Raw genomic sequence first — 20,587 nt, forward strand, 5'->3', positions numbered from 1 at the left:
ATGGTACCTTTTTCAACTACAGGGCCTAAAATTACATTTTTTTTTTTTTTTATTGCCAGTTTGTTTGTAGCCAACTAAACATGTAGCCATCCAAACTCCTCATGTCCATTTTTAAGTGAACTGTATCTGTGTAATAGTGAACATTTCAATCATTCTATACATTCTTAAAGAGTGATCAGTAATTAAAGATTGGTAATGACTTTTAGGTTATTTTGAAAGAAAGAGAGGAAAAGAAGGGCCGTTTAACTGTGGACCACAACCTTTTGGGATCTGAGGAACCAATAGAAATGCACTTAGATTTTATTGATGATTTGCCACAGGAGATTGTTTCCCAGGAAGGTAAGATTGTCCCTTTCTCCCTTCTCGTGGAATGGTTCAGAGTATTTTAATTAATAAGCCATCACTAGTTATTATCCTAATTGGAGGATATGTTCCATATTTTATGTAAATTTCTTTATTTTTGAGAGTGGTTTGTTTTGAAGATGCCTCTACAGGGAGATATTTAACAGGGGGAAGGGGCAGGTGTTATATAGCAGAACTGTGGCATTTTTGAGGCTTAAGTCCTGAATTTGTTGTATACACTAATAATTATGATCTCACCAATGTATCTTATGTAACTCATAGTTCTTTCATTTTGTCTTCTTTCGTATCTAGAACAGTACTGGCTATTTTCTTCACAGGACTATTTTTCATTGAATTGTTTTTGTTGATTTTCTTTCTTGCTTTTATGAATTAATACATATACCACAATGAGTAAAGAATTACAAAGCCTTTTGTAGTACAGAATTCAGTTGATCAATAAGATATAGTCCCATACAGTAGCCAGCACATATCATTTTGAATGGGACTTCAGCAAAACTGCACATTCTTTCTGATATTTTTACTGCTGTGGAAGAAAGATTTAAAGAGATCCCTGGCTAGGTCCCCTTTTCTGCTGGTATATGTGTATTCCTTTCTGCAACACATTCAAGTCTGATTTGCACATATTAACTGGTAGTGTTCCATTGTGTAGAAAAATGAGTGTTTCTAAAGATTGTTCAGCCAGGACATATTTGGCTAGCATTCCCCTTTTCTCTCAATTAAATATCCTTGCCTTTGTATTTAGGTTTATCCATTCATTCAAAAATGGATGAATTCAACATTCATTCAAGTGTTTATTGAACACTTACCATGTGTACTTCAGTAACTGGGTTGGGGGTAGAAGGTCAGGAAATGTAATAAAGAATGGATTGTCCTGCTCCAAAAAGCTTATCATTGGTAGGGAGATAAGATACATGTGTGACTTTGCTAATTAGTGTACTGGCGTACAAAAAATAACTCATTTCTTGAATTTAGCTGTTTAAGAAAGAAGCAGTAAATGAAGGGGGCAGTGAAATCAAGAGATGGTATATCTAAAGAATGAGGCTGCCTGAGCACAGAAGCAAAGACCAAATGAGAGAGAAACTGGGGTGGTGTCTGAAGAAATGAGGAGTGGTGTGGAGAGAATGAGTGAGGTAGAATTCATCACTGCCAGCAGCAATGGGAATTTGTAGACAGTTAAAAAATGTATTTCTAAGAAATAGGTGAAAAAATTGAGACGAAGGAGATGGGTAATATGATCTGGAAAGAGGTTCAAAAGTTATTACCTTTGTTCTTCAATTTAAATCCTCTAAGAATACATGTTTTAGATCATTTGGCTTTCTCTCCTCTCTTCTGTAGAGACTTACAGGCTCGGCTGTACTTGGTTTTTAAGAGTATGTTTTAAGAGATAATAGGAAGACTTCATTTTTGTAGTATATGAGAAATGTTTGTGATATAAACAATGCCCAACTCGTTAGCTTCTGGGGAATTTGGAAGTTATACAAAAGACAGCTGCCATTCTAAGCATTGATCAGTAGATAGCTTTTCAGCATTTAAAGTTTCTAAATTCTTTCCCTTCACCCCACATCTCCACAGATACTGGACTGAGCATGCCCAGTGATACTTCGCTCTCTCCAGCAAGTCAGAATTCTCCATACTGTATGACACCTGTGTCACAAGGCTCTCCGGCTAGTTCTGGGATAGGCAGTCCGATGGCATCTTCTACAATAACCAAAATCCACAGCAAAAGATTTAGAGAGTAAGTTTTAGCCTCATTATTGAGGTTGAATAGTTTAAGTATCTTGATTGTAGTTCTGAATACAGTATTGTCATTACTTGATGGGTGGAGCATGCAGCACTTCAAAGATATTTAAGTTCTTCCTTCAAATTATGTTTAGCAGCTAGTTTTATTGTATTTAAAGCATTTGATTTCTATCAGCTATCAGTGTTCATATGAAAGTGATTTCATAGTAAATATTCTTTTTATATCAAATAGTGTTTATAAATAAACCTGGAAATTTGACTTCTTATATCTTACATATACAGTGCCTTAATAGGAAGTTTTTCCTCCTCAAATGCTTTTGCTTTTTTGTTTATATTATTGGCCTTTCAGAAAAAAACCCTGTGTAACGAATAAATTACAAGTTTCTAAGACCCCGTTCCATGAAGTAAACATATTACATGAAGCTGTTTGTTTTTAAGCAAATATTTCTGTTTTAAAATGCCCATCGGTGAGTAATCTTGAACTAGAAGTTACTCCTATGAAGGATTTTAGGATTTTAACATTTGTATAGATGGATTTATTTTACATTTAAAAATGACATATGAAAGAATCCCAGGGTGAATGAAAAATCAGTATGAATCCAGACCATATTGGTTTGTTCTATTCCTTTGTTTTTTTTAATTGAAGTGTAGTTGATACACAATATGATAATTAGTTTTAGGTGTACTATATAGTGATTTGACATCATATACATTATGAAATGATCACCATGAGAAGTCTTAGTTACCATCTGTCACCCAAGTTATTACAATAATATTGACTATATTCTGTATGATGTGTTTTATATCCTCGTGATGTACTCACTTTATAACTGGAAGTTCGTGTTTCACCTATTTCAGCTGTATCTCCACTCCCTTCCCATCTGGCAACCATAATTTTATTCTCTATTTATGAATCTATTTCTGTTTTGGTCACTTGTTTTGTGTTTTAGATTCTATATATAAGTAAAATCATATGATATTTGTTTTTCTCTGATTTATTTCACTTAGCATAATATTCCCTGGGTCCATCCACGTTGTTGCAGATGGCAAGATTTCATTATTTTTTATGGCTAAATAATATGCCACACACAGGGGCGCCTGGGTGGCGCAGTCGGTTAAGCGTCTGACTTCAGCCAGGTCACAATCTCGCGGTCCGGGAGTTCGAGCCCCGCGTCGGGCTCTGGGCTGATGGCTCAGAGCCTGGAGCCTGTTTCCGATTCTGTGTCTCCCTCTCTCTCTGCCCCTCCCCCGTTCATGCTTTGTCTCTCTCTGTCCCAAAAATAAATAAACGTTGGAAAAAAAAAAAATTAAAAAAAAAAAAAATGCCACACACAGTGTACAATATTCCACACATAGCCACACCCCCATTTTCTTTATTCATTCATTTATCAGTGGACGCTTAGGTTCCTTCCATGTCTTGGTTTATTGTGAGTAATACTGCAGTGAACATAGGGGTGAGTATATCTTTTTGAATTCATGTTTTTGTTTTCTTCAGGTAAATACCAGGAAATGGAATTGCTACATTGTATGGTAGTTCTGTTCCCCCCAGTAGTACATGAGAGTTCCCTTTCCTTCACATCCTCACCAATGCTTCTTGCCTTTATTTATTTATTTAAATTGTTTTTAATTTACATCTAAGTTAGTTTGCATATAGTGAACAATGATTTCAGAAGTAGATTCCTTAGTGTCCCTTACCCGTTAGCCCATTCCCCCCTCCCACATCCCCTCCAGTAACCCTCTGTTTGTTCTCCATATTTAAGAGTCTCTTATGTTGTGTCCCCCCTGCCCCCATTTTTATATTATTTTTGCTTCCTTTCCCTTATGTTCATCTGTTTTTTTCATCTTAAATTCCTCATATGAGTAAAGTCATATGATATTTGTCTTTCTCTGACTAATTTCACTTAGCATAATACCCTCCAGTTCCATCCACATAGTTGCAAATGGCAAGATTTCATTCTTTTTGATTGCTGAGTAATGCTCCATTGTATATATATACCACATCTTCTTTATCCTTTCATCCATCGATGGACATTTGGGCTCTTTCCGTACTTTGGCTGTTGTCGATAACACTGCTATAAACATTGGGGTGCATGTGCCCCTTCGAAACAGCACACCTGTATCCCTTGGGTAAATACCTAGTACTGCAATTGCTGGGTCATAGGGTAGTTCTGTTTTTAGTTTTTTGAGGAACCTCCAAACTGTTTTCCAGAGTGACTGCACCAGTTTGCATTCCCAGCAGCAGTGCAAAAGAGATCCCCTTTCTCTGCATCCTTGCCAACATCTATCATTGCCTGAGGTGTTAATGTTAGCCATTCTGACAGTTGTGAGGTGGTATCTCATCGTGGTGTTGATTTGTATTTCCCTGATGATGAGTGATGTTGAGCATTTTTTCATGTGTCTGTTAGCCATCTGGATGTCTTCTTTGGAGAAGTGTCTATCCATGTCTTTTGCTCATTTCTTCACTGGATTATTTGTTTTTTTGGGTGGCAAGTTTGATAAGTTCTTTATAGATTTTGGATACTAGCCCTTTATCTGATATGTGGTTTGCAAATATCTTCTCCCATTCCGTCAGTTGCCTTTTAGTTTTGCTGATTGTTTCCTTCACTGTGCAGAAGCTTTTAATTTTGATGAGGTCCCAATAGTTCGTTTTTGCTTTTGTTTCCCTTGCCTCCAGAGACGTGTTGAGTAACAAGTTGCTATGGGTGAGGTCAAAGAGGTTTTTGCCTGCTTTCTCCTTGAGAATTTTGATGGCTTTCTGTCTTACATTGAGGTCTTTCATCCATTTTGAGTTTGTTTTTGTGCATGGTGTAAGAAAGTGGTCCAGGTTCATTCTTCTGCATGTCGCTGTCCAGTTTTCCCAGCGCCATTTGCTGAAGAGACCGTCTTTATTCCGCTGAATAGTCTTTCCTGCTTTGTCAAAGATTAGTTGGCCATACGTGTGTGGATCCATTTCTGGGTTTTCTATTCTGTTCCATTGGTCTTTCTGTTCTTGTGCCAGTACCATACTGTCTTGATGATTACAGCTTTGTAATACAGCTTGAAGTCTGGGATTGTGATGCCTCCAGCTTTGGTTTTCTTTTTCAAGATTGCTTTGGCTATTTGGGGTCTTGTCTGGTTCCATACAGATTTTAGGATTGTTTGTTCTAGCTCTGTGAAGAATGCTGGTATTATTTTGATAGGGATTGCCACTTCTTCTCTTTTTGATTCTAACTATTCTGATAGGCATGAGGTGATGCCTCATTGTGGTTTTGATTTGTATTTACCTGAAGATTAGCGATGTTGAGCATTTTTTCATGTGTCTGTTGGCCATCTGTATGTCTTTTCTGGAATGTCTATTCAGGTCTTCTGCCCATTTCTTATCAGATTATTTGGGTTTTTTTGATGTTGAGTTGTAGGAGTCCTTATATGTAATCTGGGTATTAATTTTTTTTTTTGGATATTAATCTCTTATATATCATTTGCAAATATCTTCTCCCATTCAATAGGTTGCTGTTTTGTTTTGTTGATGGTTTCCTGTGTTGTGTAAAAGATTTTTAGTTTGATACAGTCTCATCAGAAAACAAACAAAAAAAATGCTTATTTTTGCTTTTGTTGCCCTTGCCTGAGGACACAGATCCAAAAAACCCAAAAAACTGCTAAGACTGATGTTCAAGAATTTACTGATGTTGTTTTCCTGTAGGAGTTCCATGGTTTCAGGTCTTACATTTAGGTCTTTAATCCATTGTGAGATTATTTTTGTATATCGTGTATGAAAGCAGTTCTGGTTTCATTGTTTTGCATGTAGCTGTCCGTTTTTCTGCACACCATTTGTTGAAGAGACAGTCTTTTCCCCATTTGTTATATTCTTGGATTTTTTGGTCATAGAATGACCATTTAAGTGTAGGTTTATTTCTGGACTCTTTGTTTTGTTGACCTGTTTTTATGCCAGTTCCATACTGTTTTGATTACTATAGCTTTGCAGTTTAGTTTGAAATCTGAGAGCATACCTCCGGCTTTGTTCTTTCTCAAGATTTGCTTTGGCTTTTTGGGTCCTTTGTGATTCCATACAAATTTTAGGGTTATTTGTTCTAATTCTGTGAAAAATGCCATTGGTATTTTGATAGGGATTGCATTATATCTATAAATTGCTTTGGATAGTGTGGACATTTGACTGCATTGGTTCTTCCAGTCCGTGAGCACAGTTTGTCTTCAATTTATGTCATCTTCAGTTTCTTTCATCAATGTCTTAACACTTTTCAGAGTACAGGTTTTATACCTCTATGGTTAAATTTATTCCTAGGTAATGCTAGGATTTTTTTTCTTTTTGATGCAGTTGTAATTGGGATTGTTTTCTTAATTTTTCTCTCTGCTAGTTTGTTTTTACTGTGTAGAGATGGAACAGATTTTTGTATATTACTTTTGTATCCTCCAGCTTTACTGAATTAATTTATTCTAATTGTTTTATGGTGTGGTCTTTAGTGTTTTCTAACAAATAGAAATTTCTAACAAATTTCTAACTATTTGCACATCTGCAAATAGTGACAATTTCATGTCTTCCTTGCCAATTGGGATGCCTTTTATTTACTTTTCTTCTCTGATTGCTGTGACTAAGATTCCCAGTACTGTGTTGAATAAAAGTGGCAAGCCTGGGCATCTTTGTCTTGTTTTCCTGATCTTAGAGGAGAAGCTTTCGTTTTTTTCAGTGTGGAATGTGATATTAACTGGGAGTTTGTCATCTCTGGTCTTTATTGTGTTGTGGTATGTTCTCTCTGTACCTGCTTTGTTGAGAATTTTTATCATAAATGGATATTGAATTTTTGTCAAATGTTTTTTTCTGCATCTGTTGAGAAGATTGTATGATTTTTATCCTTCATTTTGTTAATGTGTATGACAGTTGATTTGTGGATATTGAATTATCTCTGCATCTCTGGAATAAATGCCATTTGATCATGGTGTGTGATTCTTTTAATATATTACCGAATTTGGTTTGCTAATATTTTGTTGAGGATTTTTGCATCTATATTCATCAGGTGTATTAACCTGTCATTTTCTTTTTTTGTAATGTCTTTGGTTTTGGTATCGCATAGAATTAATTTGCAAGTGTTCCTACACTGTTGTTTTTGGAATAGTTTCAGAAGGATAGGTATTAACTCTTCTTTAAGTGTGTGGTAGAATTTACCTGTGAAGCTGTCTGGTCCTGGACGTTTTGCTGGGATTTTTATTTTTTTATTTTTTTATTTATTTTTTATTTTTTTTGATTATTGATAGTATTTCATTACTGGTAAACAGTGTTAAGATTTTCTTTTTCTTGATGATTCAGTTTTGGAAGATTTTATGTTTCTAGGAATTTATCCATTTCTTCTTGGTTGTGCAATTTATTGATGTATAATTTTTCATAATGATCTTTTGTAATTCTTTGTATTTCTGTGGTGTCAGTTGTAACTTCTCTTTTATTTCTGATTTTGTTTATTGGGCCCCCTCTTTTTTTCTTGAGGAGTCCTTCTAGGTAAAGGTTTATCATTGTCCTTGTTTTAAATCTTTTTCTTTTTTTTTTAATTGAAGTATAATTGACACACATTATTACATTAGTTTCAAGTGTACAAGATAATGATTTGACAAGTTTACATTGTTACACCCACCACAGGTATAGCTACCACGTGTCATCATATAATGTTGACTATATTCCCTATGTTGTACCTTTTATCCCTATGACTTACCATTCCATTATACCTTAAAGCAGGTATCTCCCCTTCTCTTCATCCATTTTGCCCATCTTCCCACCTGCCACCCCTTGGCATCTGTCAGTTCATTCTCTGTATTTATGGTTCTGTTTCTGTTTTTTATTTGTTCACTGGTTTTTAGATTCTACATATAAATGAAATTATATGGTAGTTTTTCTCTGATTTATTTCACTTACATAATCCCATGTCGGTCTATATAAATAATGTTTATCTTTTCAGAGTACTGGCTCTTGGTTTCATTGATCTTTTCTATTGTTTCTTTTTCAGTCTCTATTTCATTTAGTTCCTCTTTGATCTTTATTATTTACTTTCTTTTGCTAACTTTGGGCTTTGTTGTTATTTTTTTAGTTTCTTTATATGTAAGGTTAGATTGTTTATTGGAAATTTTTCTTGTTTCTTAGAATAGGCCTATATAACATTATAAACTTCCTTCTTAGAATTATTTTTGCTCTGTCCCCATAGATTTTGGAAGTTGTATTTCCATTTCCATTTGACTCAAGATATTTTTTTATTTCCTCTTTGATTTCTTTGACCTCTTGGTTATTTGTTTGCATGTTATTTGGTCTCCTCATATTTTCCTCACACTTGTGTTTTTCCTAGGTTTTTTTTTTTTCCTTGTAATTGATTTCTAATTCTATCCCATTGTAGTTGAAAAGATGCTTGATATGATTTCAGTCTTGTTAAATGTATTGAGACTCATTTTGTGGCCAAACAGGTGATCCATCCTGAAGAGGGTTCCATATGCATTTAAGAATGTATATTTTGCTGTTTTGGATAGAATGTTCTTTATGTATCTCTTAAGTCTGTCTGGTCTAATCTGTTGTTTAAGGCCATGGTTTCCTTATTGATTTTCTCTTTGGATGATCTCTCTATTGATGTAAGTGGAGTGTTAAAGTTCCCTACTATTCTTGTGTTACTATCGATTTTTACCTTTGTGTCTGAAAATATCTGATTTATGTATGTGGGTGCTTCTATGTTGCATACATAGATATTTACAATGTTATATCCCCTTGTTAGATTGATCCATCTATTATTTAATGTCCTTCTTTGTTTCTTGTATAGTCTTTGTTTTAAAAAGTCTGTTTTGTCTGATGTAACTATTGCTAACCCAGCTTTCTTTTCATTTCTGTGTGCATACAATATCTTTTTCCATCTCTTCACTTCCAGTCCATATGTATCTTTGGTCTGAATTGAGTCTGTTACAAGCAGCATATGGATGGGTCTTGCTTTTTTATCCATTCAACCACCTGAGTCTTTGATTGTAATATTTCTTCCATTTACGCTTAAAGTAACTATCAATAGGTATGTACTTACTGGTGATTTTTTTTTGTTTGTTTGTTTTCTGGTTGTCTTTATAATTCTTGTAGTTTTTTTGTTTGTTTTGATCTCTTCCCTTGTGATTTGACAACTTTTTTCGTGTTATGTTTAGATTCCTTTATTTCCTGTATATCTATTACAGGCTTTAACATGAAGTTCATATATAATATCTTATGTATGTAAATTTATTTAAGTTGATGATTGCTTAAGTTCAAACACATTCTGGGGCACCTGGATGGCTCAGTCAGCTGTGCGTCTGACTTTTTTTTTTTTTTTTTAATGTTTATTAATTTTGAGAGAGAATGCAAGCAGGTGTGGGGCAGAGAAGGAGATAATCCCAAGCAGGCTCCGTGCTTTCAGTGCAGAGCCCAGTGTGGGGTTTGATCTCATGATTCCTGAGATCACAACCTGAACCGAAATCAAGAGTTGGACTTGATTTCAGTTCAGGTAATGATTCCAGGGTCAGTCCCATGCTCAGCATGCAGCCTTCTGGAGATTCTGTTTCTCATCTCTCTCTCTCTGCCTCCCTCACCCCCACTTGTGCATGTTCTCTCTCTCTAAAATTAAAAAAAAAAAAAAAAAACCAGTACATTCTAAAAGTACTACATTTTTCCCTACCCTGCAGTATTTTGTTTTTGACATACTTTATTTACATGTTTAGTTTTGTATCCCTTAACTAAATATTGTAGATATCATTGATTTTACTACTTTTGGTTTTTAACCTTCACACTGACTTTATAAGTAATTGATTCACTACCTTTACAATAGATTTGCTTTTAATAGTGAGATTTTTTTTTCTTTTAAAATTTTCTTATTTCTAGTTGTGGCTTTTTCTCTTCCACTTAAAGAAGTCCCTTTAACATTTCTTATAAGGGCAGTATAGTGTTGATGAGCTCCCTTAACTTTTGTCTTTAAATCTTCATTCCTTCTTCAATTCTGAATGGTAATCTTGCCAAGTAAATTTCTTGGGTTGTAGGTTTTTCCTTCTGCCACTTTGAATATATGGTGCCATTCCCTTCTTCCTGCAAAGTTTCTGTTGAAAAACCAACTGATAGGGGCGCCTGGGTGGCGCAGTCGGTTGAGCGTCCAACTTCAGCCAGGTCACAATCTCGCGGTCCGTGAGTTCGAGCCCCGCGTCAGGCTCTGGGCTGATGGCTCAGAGCCTGGAGCCTGTTTCCGATTCTGTGTCTCCCTCTCTCTCTGCCCCTCCCCCGTTCATGCTCTGTCTCTCTCTGTCCCAAAAATAAATAAATGTTGAAAAAAAAAATTAAAAAAATTAAAAAAAAAAAGAAAAATCAACTGATAATCTTATGTATGTTCTCTTGTATGTAACTAGTTGGTTTTTTTCTTGTGACTTCTAAGATTATCTCCTGATCTTTAATTTTTGACATCTTAGTTATTATGTGTCTTTAGTGTGGATCTCTTTGGATTCATACTATTTTTGGTTCTCTGTGCTTCCTGGACCTGGATGTCTGTTTTCTTTCCCAGGTTAGGTAAGTTTTCTGCCCTAATTTCCCTCAAATAAGCTTTCTACTCCTTTCTCTCCCTTTTCTTGTTATGGGACCCCTATAATGTAAATGTTGGTGTGCCTCATGTTGTCTCAGAAGTCTCTTAAACTATCATTAAAAAAAAAAAAAAAAAGTTTATTTTGGTGCGGGGGTGGGGTGGTGAGCAGAGAGAGAGAGAGAGAGAATCACCAGCAGACTCTGTACTGTCAGCACAGAGTTCACTATGGGTGCTCGAACTCACAAACCATGAGATCATGACCTGAGCTGAAATCAAGGGTCGAACATTTAACCAACTGAGCCACTCAGATGCCCCTTTCCTCATTTTTAAAAATTGTTTTTTCTTCTTGCTCTTCAGCGTGGGTGAATCTCACTACCCTGTCTTTCAGATCACTGATCATTCTTCTGCATCGTCTAATGTGCTTTTGATTTCCTCTAGTGTATTTCTCATTTTATCTTCTGCTCTGATTAGTCCTTTTTTATATTTTGTATCTGTTGTTGAAATCCTCACTATGTTCATCCATTCTTCTTGAGTTCGGTGAACATCTTTACGACCATTACTTTGAATTCTTTCATTCTTTTCTGAGGTTTTATCTTGTTCTTTCATTGGAAACATATTTCTCTGTCTTCTCATTTTGCCTGGCTGTTTGTTTTGATGTATTAGGTATATTAGCTATGTCTCAGGGTTTTGATGGAGTGGCCTAATGTAGGAGGCATCCTGTGGGGCCTTGAAGCACAGCGTCCCCTGGTCCCCAGAACCAGGTACTTCAAAGGCGTCCCTTATGTGGACTGCATGTACCCTCTTGTTATGGTTGGGCTGTGACTGCTGGGTTCGCACTGGTATGTGGATTTGGCCTCAGATGCACCTGGCTGAAAGGCCCTGCTGTAATGGTTGCAGGCATTTTGGTGGTTGGGGCTGTAGCTGGTTTGGGAGGCACCATTCTGAAGATGCCTACTGTGTGGCAAGGCAGTAGCTGCTTTGTGGGGGTGCCCATCTCAGTCAAGGCCACTTGGCTGAGTGTTGTGGCATGAGAGTTGTTTTAGAGGGAGCCTTGAAACTGGCCTAGGCTAGCCACCGAGTCTGGTGGAATGGGATCTGATTAAGGCTACCTGGTAGATGTAGTGGGGTGGGAGCCACTTTGAGGGGGATGCCTATTGGGGCCAGTATGTTGGGTGAGGTGGGTCCACAGGGAAATGCTGAGGCAGGGCAAGCGGTGTTAGCAAAGTATCAGAAAAGTGACAGAAATAGCTCCTGCCGGTGCTTCTGTTCCAGGAAAAGGTTCCCACAGATCCCTGCTCCTCCTGCACATGCCCTAAAGTTAGCAAATCTTCATGTGTGGCCCAGGCACTTCTCAAACTGCTGCCTCTGTGCTAGGTCACATAGCCAGTGAGTTTGTGCCTGTGCCCTTTAAGAGAGGAATCTCCATTTCCTTTAGCCTTCTAGCTCTCTTGGAGTTAAGCCCCACTCATTTTCAAAGCCAGATGTTATGGGGCCTCATCTTCCTGGTGCAGGAAGAGTGGGCATGCTTGATATATGATTTGAACCCTTTGCTCCTTAGGGAGGATAGCCTCTGTGTTGGTGATATCCCTCCTGCTTGGGGTCACTGAGCAGGGGATGTGGGTCCTGACTCAACCCCTTTTCTGCCTTTCCTACCTGCCTGGTGTGGCTTTTTCACTTTAGTTGTAGAAGAGCTATTCTGCTGTTCTTCAGTCATTCTCAGAGAGAGTTGTATATGATGTTGTAATTTAGTGTGTCTGTGGCAGGAGATGGTTTGGGATCTTCCTGTTCTGCTATCTTGATCCTCCTATTCTGTTGCCATTCTTTATACTGTTGATTTTGAGTTAATACTTTTTGCCTGAATTTGGAAAGTTGCTTAAATGTCAAATAATAGATGTGGGGCAAAGGAAACACTTGAGGATAAAATGTTACATGTGTATGAAATAGCTTGAAAGTTAAACAGAATGAAGAAAACCACATTTTTGATGCATTTTAAGTGCATTCTTTAATTTTGCAAATTTTGATAGTTATTCTTTCCTCAGTCTGTCCACCTGTATGTATCTTCTCTTCCAAAGTAGTGTCACATTTATTTACTTATTTAAACATTTCTCACATAAAGAAAAAAAAATGGAGAATTTTTTTTTCCCCCACTAAAGAAGGGCAGGCCTAGATTTTTCTACTATGTAATATAATTCAGAAGTGGAAATTTACTTACATGGTTAGTCTTAGGTTATAAATTATACCAGTTCTCCTTGTTGTTAAGTACTGGCTTATAGTAGAGGTTAAGGATGAGAACTTGAAAAAAATAGGAGTAAGTAAGCTTGGATGACTTCCTTATCCCTGAAATTAAGTACTATAGTGGCCTCACTCACTGCCTGTCTGTTTCTCACATTATAGCCATACATGATCTCACAAAGAGCCCTGTTCAGTTGCTTTGCTTACTGTAAAGGCATGTGACTTTACCTCAAGACCTCTTTGGTTTTGGTTTCAATTTAATTACTGAGTTCATCTGCCACATCCATAGATTTTCAGAGTTAGAGGAATCATTGAGGCCAGCTTACCTAATTGCTTATTTTTATGGTCAAGGAAGCCAATTCCCAGAGATTGTGACTTATCTGAATGTGGAGGATGACTTCGTTGGTATGAGGCCATTCAGTTAGCTTCTAGGAAATTATTCTTTCCTACTAAATGCATCATTAGTATTCCCTGGAGTGAAATAACTTTACATCTTCTTACCAGCAACATTATGTCTCTTTTTATCAAATAACAGGTTAACATTGGATTTATATCCTTAATAATTGGCAGTTTGGGTAGTACTTATTTGAGGATAATCCACTCTTTCCTTAAAAGCTGATCTATTATAATCCAGAAAAACTCTTCTTTTTTCTAATTTGCTATAGGAATTAATTAAGATATATTTTTTTAAATATGAAATTTACTGTCAAATTGGTTTCCATACAACACCCAGTGCTCATCCCAAAAGGTGTCCTCCTCAATACCCATCACCCACCCTCCTCTCCCTTCCACCCCCCATCAACCCTCAGTTTGTTCTCAGTTTTTAAGAGTCTCTTATGGTTTGGCTCTCTCCCTCTCTAACCTCTTTTTTTTTTTTTTCTTTCTTCCCCTCCCCCACAGACTTCTGTTAAGTTTCTTAGGATCCACATAAGAGTGAAACCATATGGTATCTGTCTTTCTCTGTATGACTTATTTCACTTAGCATAACACTCTCCAGTTCTATCCACTTTGCTACAAAAGGCCATATTTCATTCTTTCTCATTGCAGCGTAGTATTCCATTGTGTATATAAACCACAATTTCTTTGTTCATTTGTCAGTTGATGGACATTTAGGCTCTTTCCATAATTTGGCTATTGTTGAGAGTGCTGCTATAAACATTAGGGTACAAGTGCCCCTGTGCATCAGTACTCCTGTATCCCTTGGGTAAATTCCTAGCAGTGCTACTGCTGGGTCATAGGGTAATCTATTTTTAATTTTTTGAGGAACCTCCACACTGTTTTCCAGAGCGGCTGCACCAGTTTGCATTCCCACCAACAGTGCAAGAGGGTTCCCGTTTCTCCACATTCTGTCCAGCATCTATAGTCTCCTGATTTGTTCATTTTAGCCACTCTGACTGGCGTGAGGTGATATCTGAGTGTGGTTTTGATTTGTATTTCCCTGATGAGGAGCGATATTGAGCATCTTTTCATGTGCCTGTTGGCCATCTGGATGTCTTCTTTAGAGAAGTGTCTCTTCGTGTTTTCTGCCCATTTAATTAAGAGAGTTTAAGGAGTTGATTTTTTTAATGAAAACCTCTTATTGGATATTTTTTTTCCTAACATAATTTTATAATTTCAGAAAAATAAATTAGGATGGACTTACCTGTTTTTGGTTTCCTTTACAGGTACTGCAATCAGGTTCTTTGTAAAGAGATTGATGAATGTGTGACTCTTCTTCTTCAAGAGCTTGTCAGTTTTCAGGAACGCATCTACCAAAAAGATCCTGTAAGAGCAAAAGCAAGGAGACGGCTGGTTATGGGTCTAAGGGAGGTTACTAAGCATATGAAGTTAAATAAGATCAAGTGTGTTATAATTTCTCCAAACTGTGAAAAAATCCAGTCAAAAGGTATGAACATTTTACTTTTGAAGTGTTTTGATATTTATTTAGTATAACTGTAGGATATACAATGAATTGTAAAATGGAAGCCATATGTCTTTCTTTGCAGAGATTAGATATGAAACATAATGATGAACATGAAAGAAAGTGAAATCTTTCATTACCTCAAATTAAGTAATAAAATTGAGATCAGACTATAAAGTCTTAATCTGTGAACACTAGTTAAGAATTTTATTCCCCAGGTGTCCCCTCTGTTGTAATCAGAGTGAGGACTTATTTATAAGAGTACCTTTCTTTATTTCTGCAAATGTATTCTGCTTTTAAAATTCTTGGATTACCTTCCTTTGATAAAAGTTAAAGTTCTCTGCTCTTGCTTATGGTGATTTGCCTCAGAAATGAGCAGTTACATGTAAAGGCTCTTATGGGAACCCACACACAATACTTTTTTACTGTTTCATGCACCCTGATTTGTCTGTTTTCATGGAGGAGCCACTTTGGGTAATTGGAGAAGACAGATGCAGAAGTAACAGTAGTAGGAATAGTCTCCACGGGGGAAAAATGCCAATAAAAATAGTAGTATATGTCTGTCTCATTGCTACTTGAGCTTAGAGAATAAAGACATCAGTCATTATTAACAATTTTAATTTCTGTTTTAATAAATGTTTATTGTATCGAAGTTTGACTCCCTCTATACTAATCCCTATGGAGAGACAAAAATTGCTATTGAAGAATTGGAAAATTTATTGGAAAGAAAGAAAATATGTATATATATTCATATATAAATTCCAATAAGAAAATGTGTGGAACAGCAGAAGTGCCACAAGTATTGATAGAATCCTTTGCTGCTGTGTTTTATGCTTTAGCTGTTGGGTGCTAAAATACCTCCATTTAAGAAATAAGTAAATTAGAGGCACCTGGGTGGCTCAGTCAGTTAAGCCTCCAACTCTTTATCTCAGCTCAGGTCTTGATCTCAGGGTAGTGAGTTCAGGTCCTACGTTGGGCTCCATGCTGGGTGTGAAGCCTACTTAATGGGGGAAAAAATAATAAGTAAATTAAAATCTCAGCTTGTGTTGACTTTCTCAGGTGGATTGGATGAGGCTCTCTATAATGTTATAGCCATGGCACGGGAACAAGAAATTCCTTTTGTGTTTGCGCTTGGAAGAAAAGCTCTAGGACGCTGTGTGAACAAGCTGGTTCCTGTTAGTGTAGTGGGAATCTTCAACTACTTTGGTGCTGAGGTAAGACTTCGAGGATGCACTCCCTCACTCCCTCCTGTTCCCCCCATACATTTTCTGTTGACACACGCCAGTGTTATGCTTAAACATTTAAAGAAGTGAGATGATTCTCCCAGGGATGAGTGGAAAATTCTTGAGTCCACATTTCCTTTTTAGTGTTGAAACCATTTATACAGATTAATCCTACAATATTTTGGCTATAAACATATTAGCTCCTATTTTTCCCACAGTGTTTTTTTTCTTCTGGGTTTAATTTTGTAGTATCTGAGAATTTATTTAACTACTGGGTAAAGATATCCAATATTATACAATATAAAATAATTTTCTTCAGTTTATATAAGGCTATATTTTGTGCTACTTGGAGTCAAGAGAGAGAAGAATGCTTTAATTGGAGAGGATTTTCTTTCAGAAAATGGAGTTCCTAACCAATTGTCAGAATAATTCTGCACTCACGATACTTTTATCTCCTCTCCTAGTCTGCCAATAAAGCTTTGCCCATAGGAGCTGATAATAAATAATAATAATAATAATAATAATAGGTTGATAACTAATAATTAGAATAGTTATTTATCTTCCCTAATACTTATTAACTGATAACATTTGAAGACCTTTTTATGAAGTTGATTTTGAAGTGTTTTGTAACACCATTCATGGACCATTTTCCTTCTTCCCATCATACTATTTTTATATATTTAAATGTTTAATATTTAGTGTTTAGATTTAATGTTTAGATTTTATATATTTTTTATGTATATTACACTTATATATTTAATGTTGATATTTAAATGTTTAATGCTCAGCAGTTAGATTTGATGTTTCTTCCAAAAGCCAAAATACTTTGTACATCTCAAGGCATTTAAGATAAGGTACCTTGCTTGAATCATTGGTATCTCCCATCTTCAGCCATATGGAAGTTTCCTTGAGAGCAGAATGGTGTTCCAGTGATCTTTGTACTCACTGTAGTGCCAGATACTAAAGGGTGCAGTTGTTGAATTGATAAACTTGCAAGAACTTTTAGTATATCACAATTAGTGACTAATATTGAATCAAGAAATTTCCTCAGAGGGGTGCCTGGGTGGCTCAGTCAGTTGGGCATCTGACTTCTACTCAGGTCATGATCTCACAGTCGTGGGTTTGAGCCCTGCGTCAGGCTCTGTGCTGACAGCTAGGAGCCTGGATCCTGCTTTGGAGTCTGTGTCTCCCTCTCTCTCTGTCCCTCCCCCTCCTCTTTGTCCCTCCCCCTGCTTGCACTGTGTCTCTCTCTCTCAAAAATAAATAAACATTAAAAAAGAAATTAAAAAAAAAAGACATTTTCTCAGACTTATGAGAATTATATAAACAATATCTGAAAGTTACAGAGTATTTTATAAAGTTCTGCAGTGTGCATACCATTTGTGCTCATTGAAAGTGTGTCTGATCCTGAAACAGTAGAGATACTATTTATTGTTTTGTTTTAAAGTTTTTATTTATTTACTTTGAGAGAGAAAGAGTATGAGAGGGGCAGAGAGAGATGGAGTGAGAGAGAATCCAGAGAGGAGATGGAGTAAGAGAATCCCAAGCAGGCTCTGCACTGACAGTGCCGAAGCCAGTGTGGGGCTTGAATTCATGAACCATGAGATCATGACCTGAGCTGAAATCAAGAGTTGGATGCTTAACTGACTGAGCCACCCAGGCGCCCCTATTTATTGTTAATTATAGGAATAAAAAGCATAGCAAAAAATGGACTAATCAAAATCCCTTTTTAGAGCCTGTTTAATAAGTTAGTGGAACTTACTGAGGAAGCCAGGAAAGCATACAAAGATATGGTTGCCGCAATGGAACAAGAGCAAGCTGAGGAGGCCTTAAAGAATGTGAAGAAGGTGCCACACCACATGGGGCACTCTCGGAACCCCTCTGCAGCCAGCGCCATTTCTTTCTGCAGTGTTATTTCTGAACCCATCTCTGAAGTAAATGAAAAGGAATATGGTAAGTTGTTATATATCATTTCAGATGATTGAAATTTTGAAATAAATGCTACTTTTTGTTTTTATCTTACTGATTATTCATATTTTGGTCAGAATTTTGGTTTAAGAAATTGCATTAAACATGTCCATTAAACATTAGGAGACAGTTTGGGACTGAGACTTTCTGTGAGATCCTATAATTCAGTCACATTTCCAGAATCTCCAAAGGGATTTGAAAGTCAAAATGTGTCATACTTTGTGACCTATAACTAAGTAAATTCTAGGAGGTTTCATGCTGATATTCTATTATTGAAGTTTTGTATTTACTAAGTAAACAAAAGACCTGAATATTATTGATTGTAAGCTTATAAAATCTAGACATATGACATTTGTTTTGAGTTAAATTTGATGCTAGTTGAAATATAGACGAAAACCCAGCATTTGTGTGTGTTAAAGAACAAAAATTCAGCTGAGTAAGTTTAAAGATCTAATTGGCTTTCATAAGTGATTTGTGCATTGGGCAGCATCCCATCTAGCCAGTAGGGGAGAGCTCTGAGGAACCTTACAAAATGGAAGGTTTTTATTAGGAAGGTGGGTGGTGCAAGGAAGTTATTAGCAAAAGAAGAGAAAGGATCCTTCCTGCCAAGGTCTGGCAAGGTCACCTTCCTTGAGGGGGATAGGCAAGGGGTCTTATTTAGATGGATTGTCTCATCTTCCTGTTGGGGGTGGAGAGGGCCCTTGTGACAGATTACCTCACTGGTGCTGACCAGAAAACTCTTCAGACTTCTATTTCTAGGAGAGGTCGAAACTGGGATTAGGTTAGATATTAAGCTCTGGTTTGGTGATTTGGCCTCAGTGATGCCATTTTTGGCCTGTGTGTTTTTTTTTAACATACAGTGTTTAAAATAACATTATTTATTGCACTATATGTTTTAGTAGTTTCCTTGCCTTGTTTCTATATAATACTTTGAACTCTTTAAGTTCCCCACTTTTCATGATCTAGTTTCTAATTCATTTCCCAATTTTTTTCTTTTTAAAAATAGTATAGCCACCTCCTTTAACGTGGCTCCTGGTTCTTCCTTCCTTCTTTTCTTTTTCTTGTCTTTTCGTTTCTTTTTTCTTTTCTTTTCTTTTCCTTTCTCTTTTTTTTTCCTTTTCTTTCTCTCTCTTTCTTTCTTTCTTTCTTTCTTTCTTTCTTTCTTTCTTTCTTCCTCTAAAGGTTTATTGAATAGCATGTTACCACCTAAAATTTAACATTAAAAAAAACGGACCCTCATTTTTCCCCCTTTTTTCTCACACTCCCTTTGCTAGTCTTCTGTCTGTAATTGTAGTTAAATGTTTGGAATGCTTTTGACAATTCTAGGCCAGAGGCAGTGAACAAGTTACTGTGGGACTTTAGGAAACCTCAGACCAAGGTTAAGTGTTACTGGCTTAGAGGCAGACGTGTATCTTTGTCTGAAGTTGACACCAGTTGAAAATAAAGAAGATAAAGTGCCAGCTTTGTAAATGAGTTTGCTTCTGTCTGTATAACGATCTGCAGATCTCAAATGCAAACTACAAGGTAAATTCATAAAACTGGATTTGAGGAATTGATTGTGATCTTCATTTGGGCACATGAAAAGAAAAGTTCTAAAAAGAACCTCTCTCCTCAGAGACTTAGGAGATGTTTTCAAAAAGCACCAAATTTAAAGTGTTCAAAGATGGAAGCCTTGGCTTTTTCACATTCTGCCTAGGGGAGTGAGAAATAATTGATTAATTTCTGGGACTCAGATTTCTCTTTAGTGAAATGAGGAGGGTTCGTCTAGGTCATCTATAAGGTTCCATTCAAAGCTAAAATTCTATGAGCTGTTAAAAAACAAAATTCAACCAATGTGTTTGGAGATCGAATTAGCTTTATTAAATGATTCATGAATTGGGCAGCCACCATCTAGCAGGTAGAGAGGCACTCTGAAGAGTTGTACAAAATGGAAAGTTTTTATAGATGGGGGAGGCAAGAAAGTCATGGAGAAAAAGATTTTTCTAGAGGCGACTGTTTGCTGGGGGAACACGGGAGGGGTCTTATGCAGATTACCTCATCTTTCTTTGGGGGATGGAGAGGACCCAGGTGATGGACTCATTGGTGCTGATGGAAAAATTTCCTGACTTACTGGTTAAGGCCACATTTGTACAGGAAGTTGAAACTGCAATTTGGGAATTAAACTTCAGTTTGGGAACTCAGTCTAAGTGACACCATTTTGGTCCTGTAGTTGTCATTTGTTTGTTTGTTTGTTTGTTTTAGTAGAGCTAATGGTTGATCCTAAGGAGAGATTTAGACAGAATCTTGAAGATGAGCTGATTTATCAGGACACCAACAAAATGAGTGGAAGGTAACCACAGATAACATTGAGAAGAAAGTATGAAGTTATTCTTTTTGTATCAGATGTATTCAGCAACAAATAGCGCACTAATGTGGCCTAAGAAGTTAGTATATTTAAGTATTTCACAGTGTCATCAAAGTCGTTAGCTCTTTCTTTTTTTCTGTTCTTCCATTCTCAGTCTGTAGCTTTTTCTCTTGTGCTTATCATTTCATGTTCATAAGTAGCTGCTGTGGCTCTCGGCATTAGTAGTCAAAAGCAGGAAGTTCAGGCATTGAGTTCCTTTTATCAGTGAAGAAAC

At 36.6% G+C, this 20,587-nt stretch overlaps 1 protein-coding gene across 2 annotated transcripts in view; it reads left to right on the forward strand.

The window, feature by feature from the left end:
* Nucleotides 1-20,587, forward strand: part of SECISBP2L (SECIS binding protein 2 like) — a 66,159-nt gene that overhangs the window by 36,679 nt on the left and 8,893 nt on the right. For both annotated transcript variants that reach the window (XM_045449797.1, XM_045449798.1), the window contains 5 exons: nucleotides 207-339; nucleotides 1,936-2,098; nucleotides 14,543-14,763; nucleotides 15,838-15,992; nucleotides 17,735-17,954. In XM_045449797.1, the coding sequence (XP_045305753.1) occupies nucleotides 207-339; nucleotides 1,936-2,098; nucleotides 14,543-14,763; nucleotides 15,838-15,992; nucleotides 17,735-17,954 (892 nt within the window). The remainder of the gene's footprint in view (nucleotides 1-206; nucleotides 340-1,935; nucleotides 2,099-14,542; nucleotides 14,764-15,837; nucleotides 15,993-17,734; nucleotides 17,955-20,587) is intronic.

This window comes from Leopardus geoffroyi, chromosome B3 (genome assembly GCF_018350155.1).
Source record: "Leopardus geoffroyi isolate Oge1 chromosome B3, O.geoffroyi_Oge1_pat1.0, whole genome shotgun sequence".
NCBI classification, from domain to species: Eukaryota; Metazoa; Chordata; class Mammalia; order Carnivora; family Felidae; genus Leopardus; species Leopardus geoffroyi.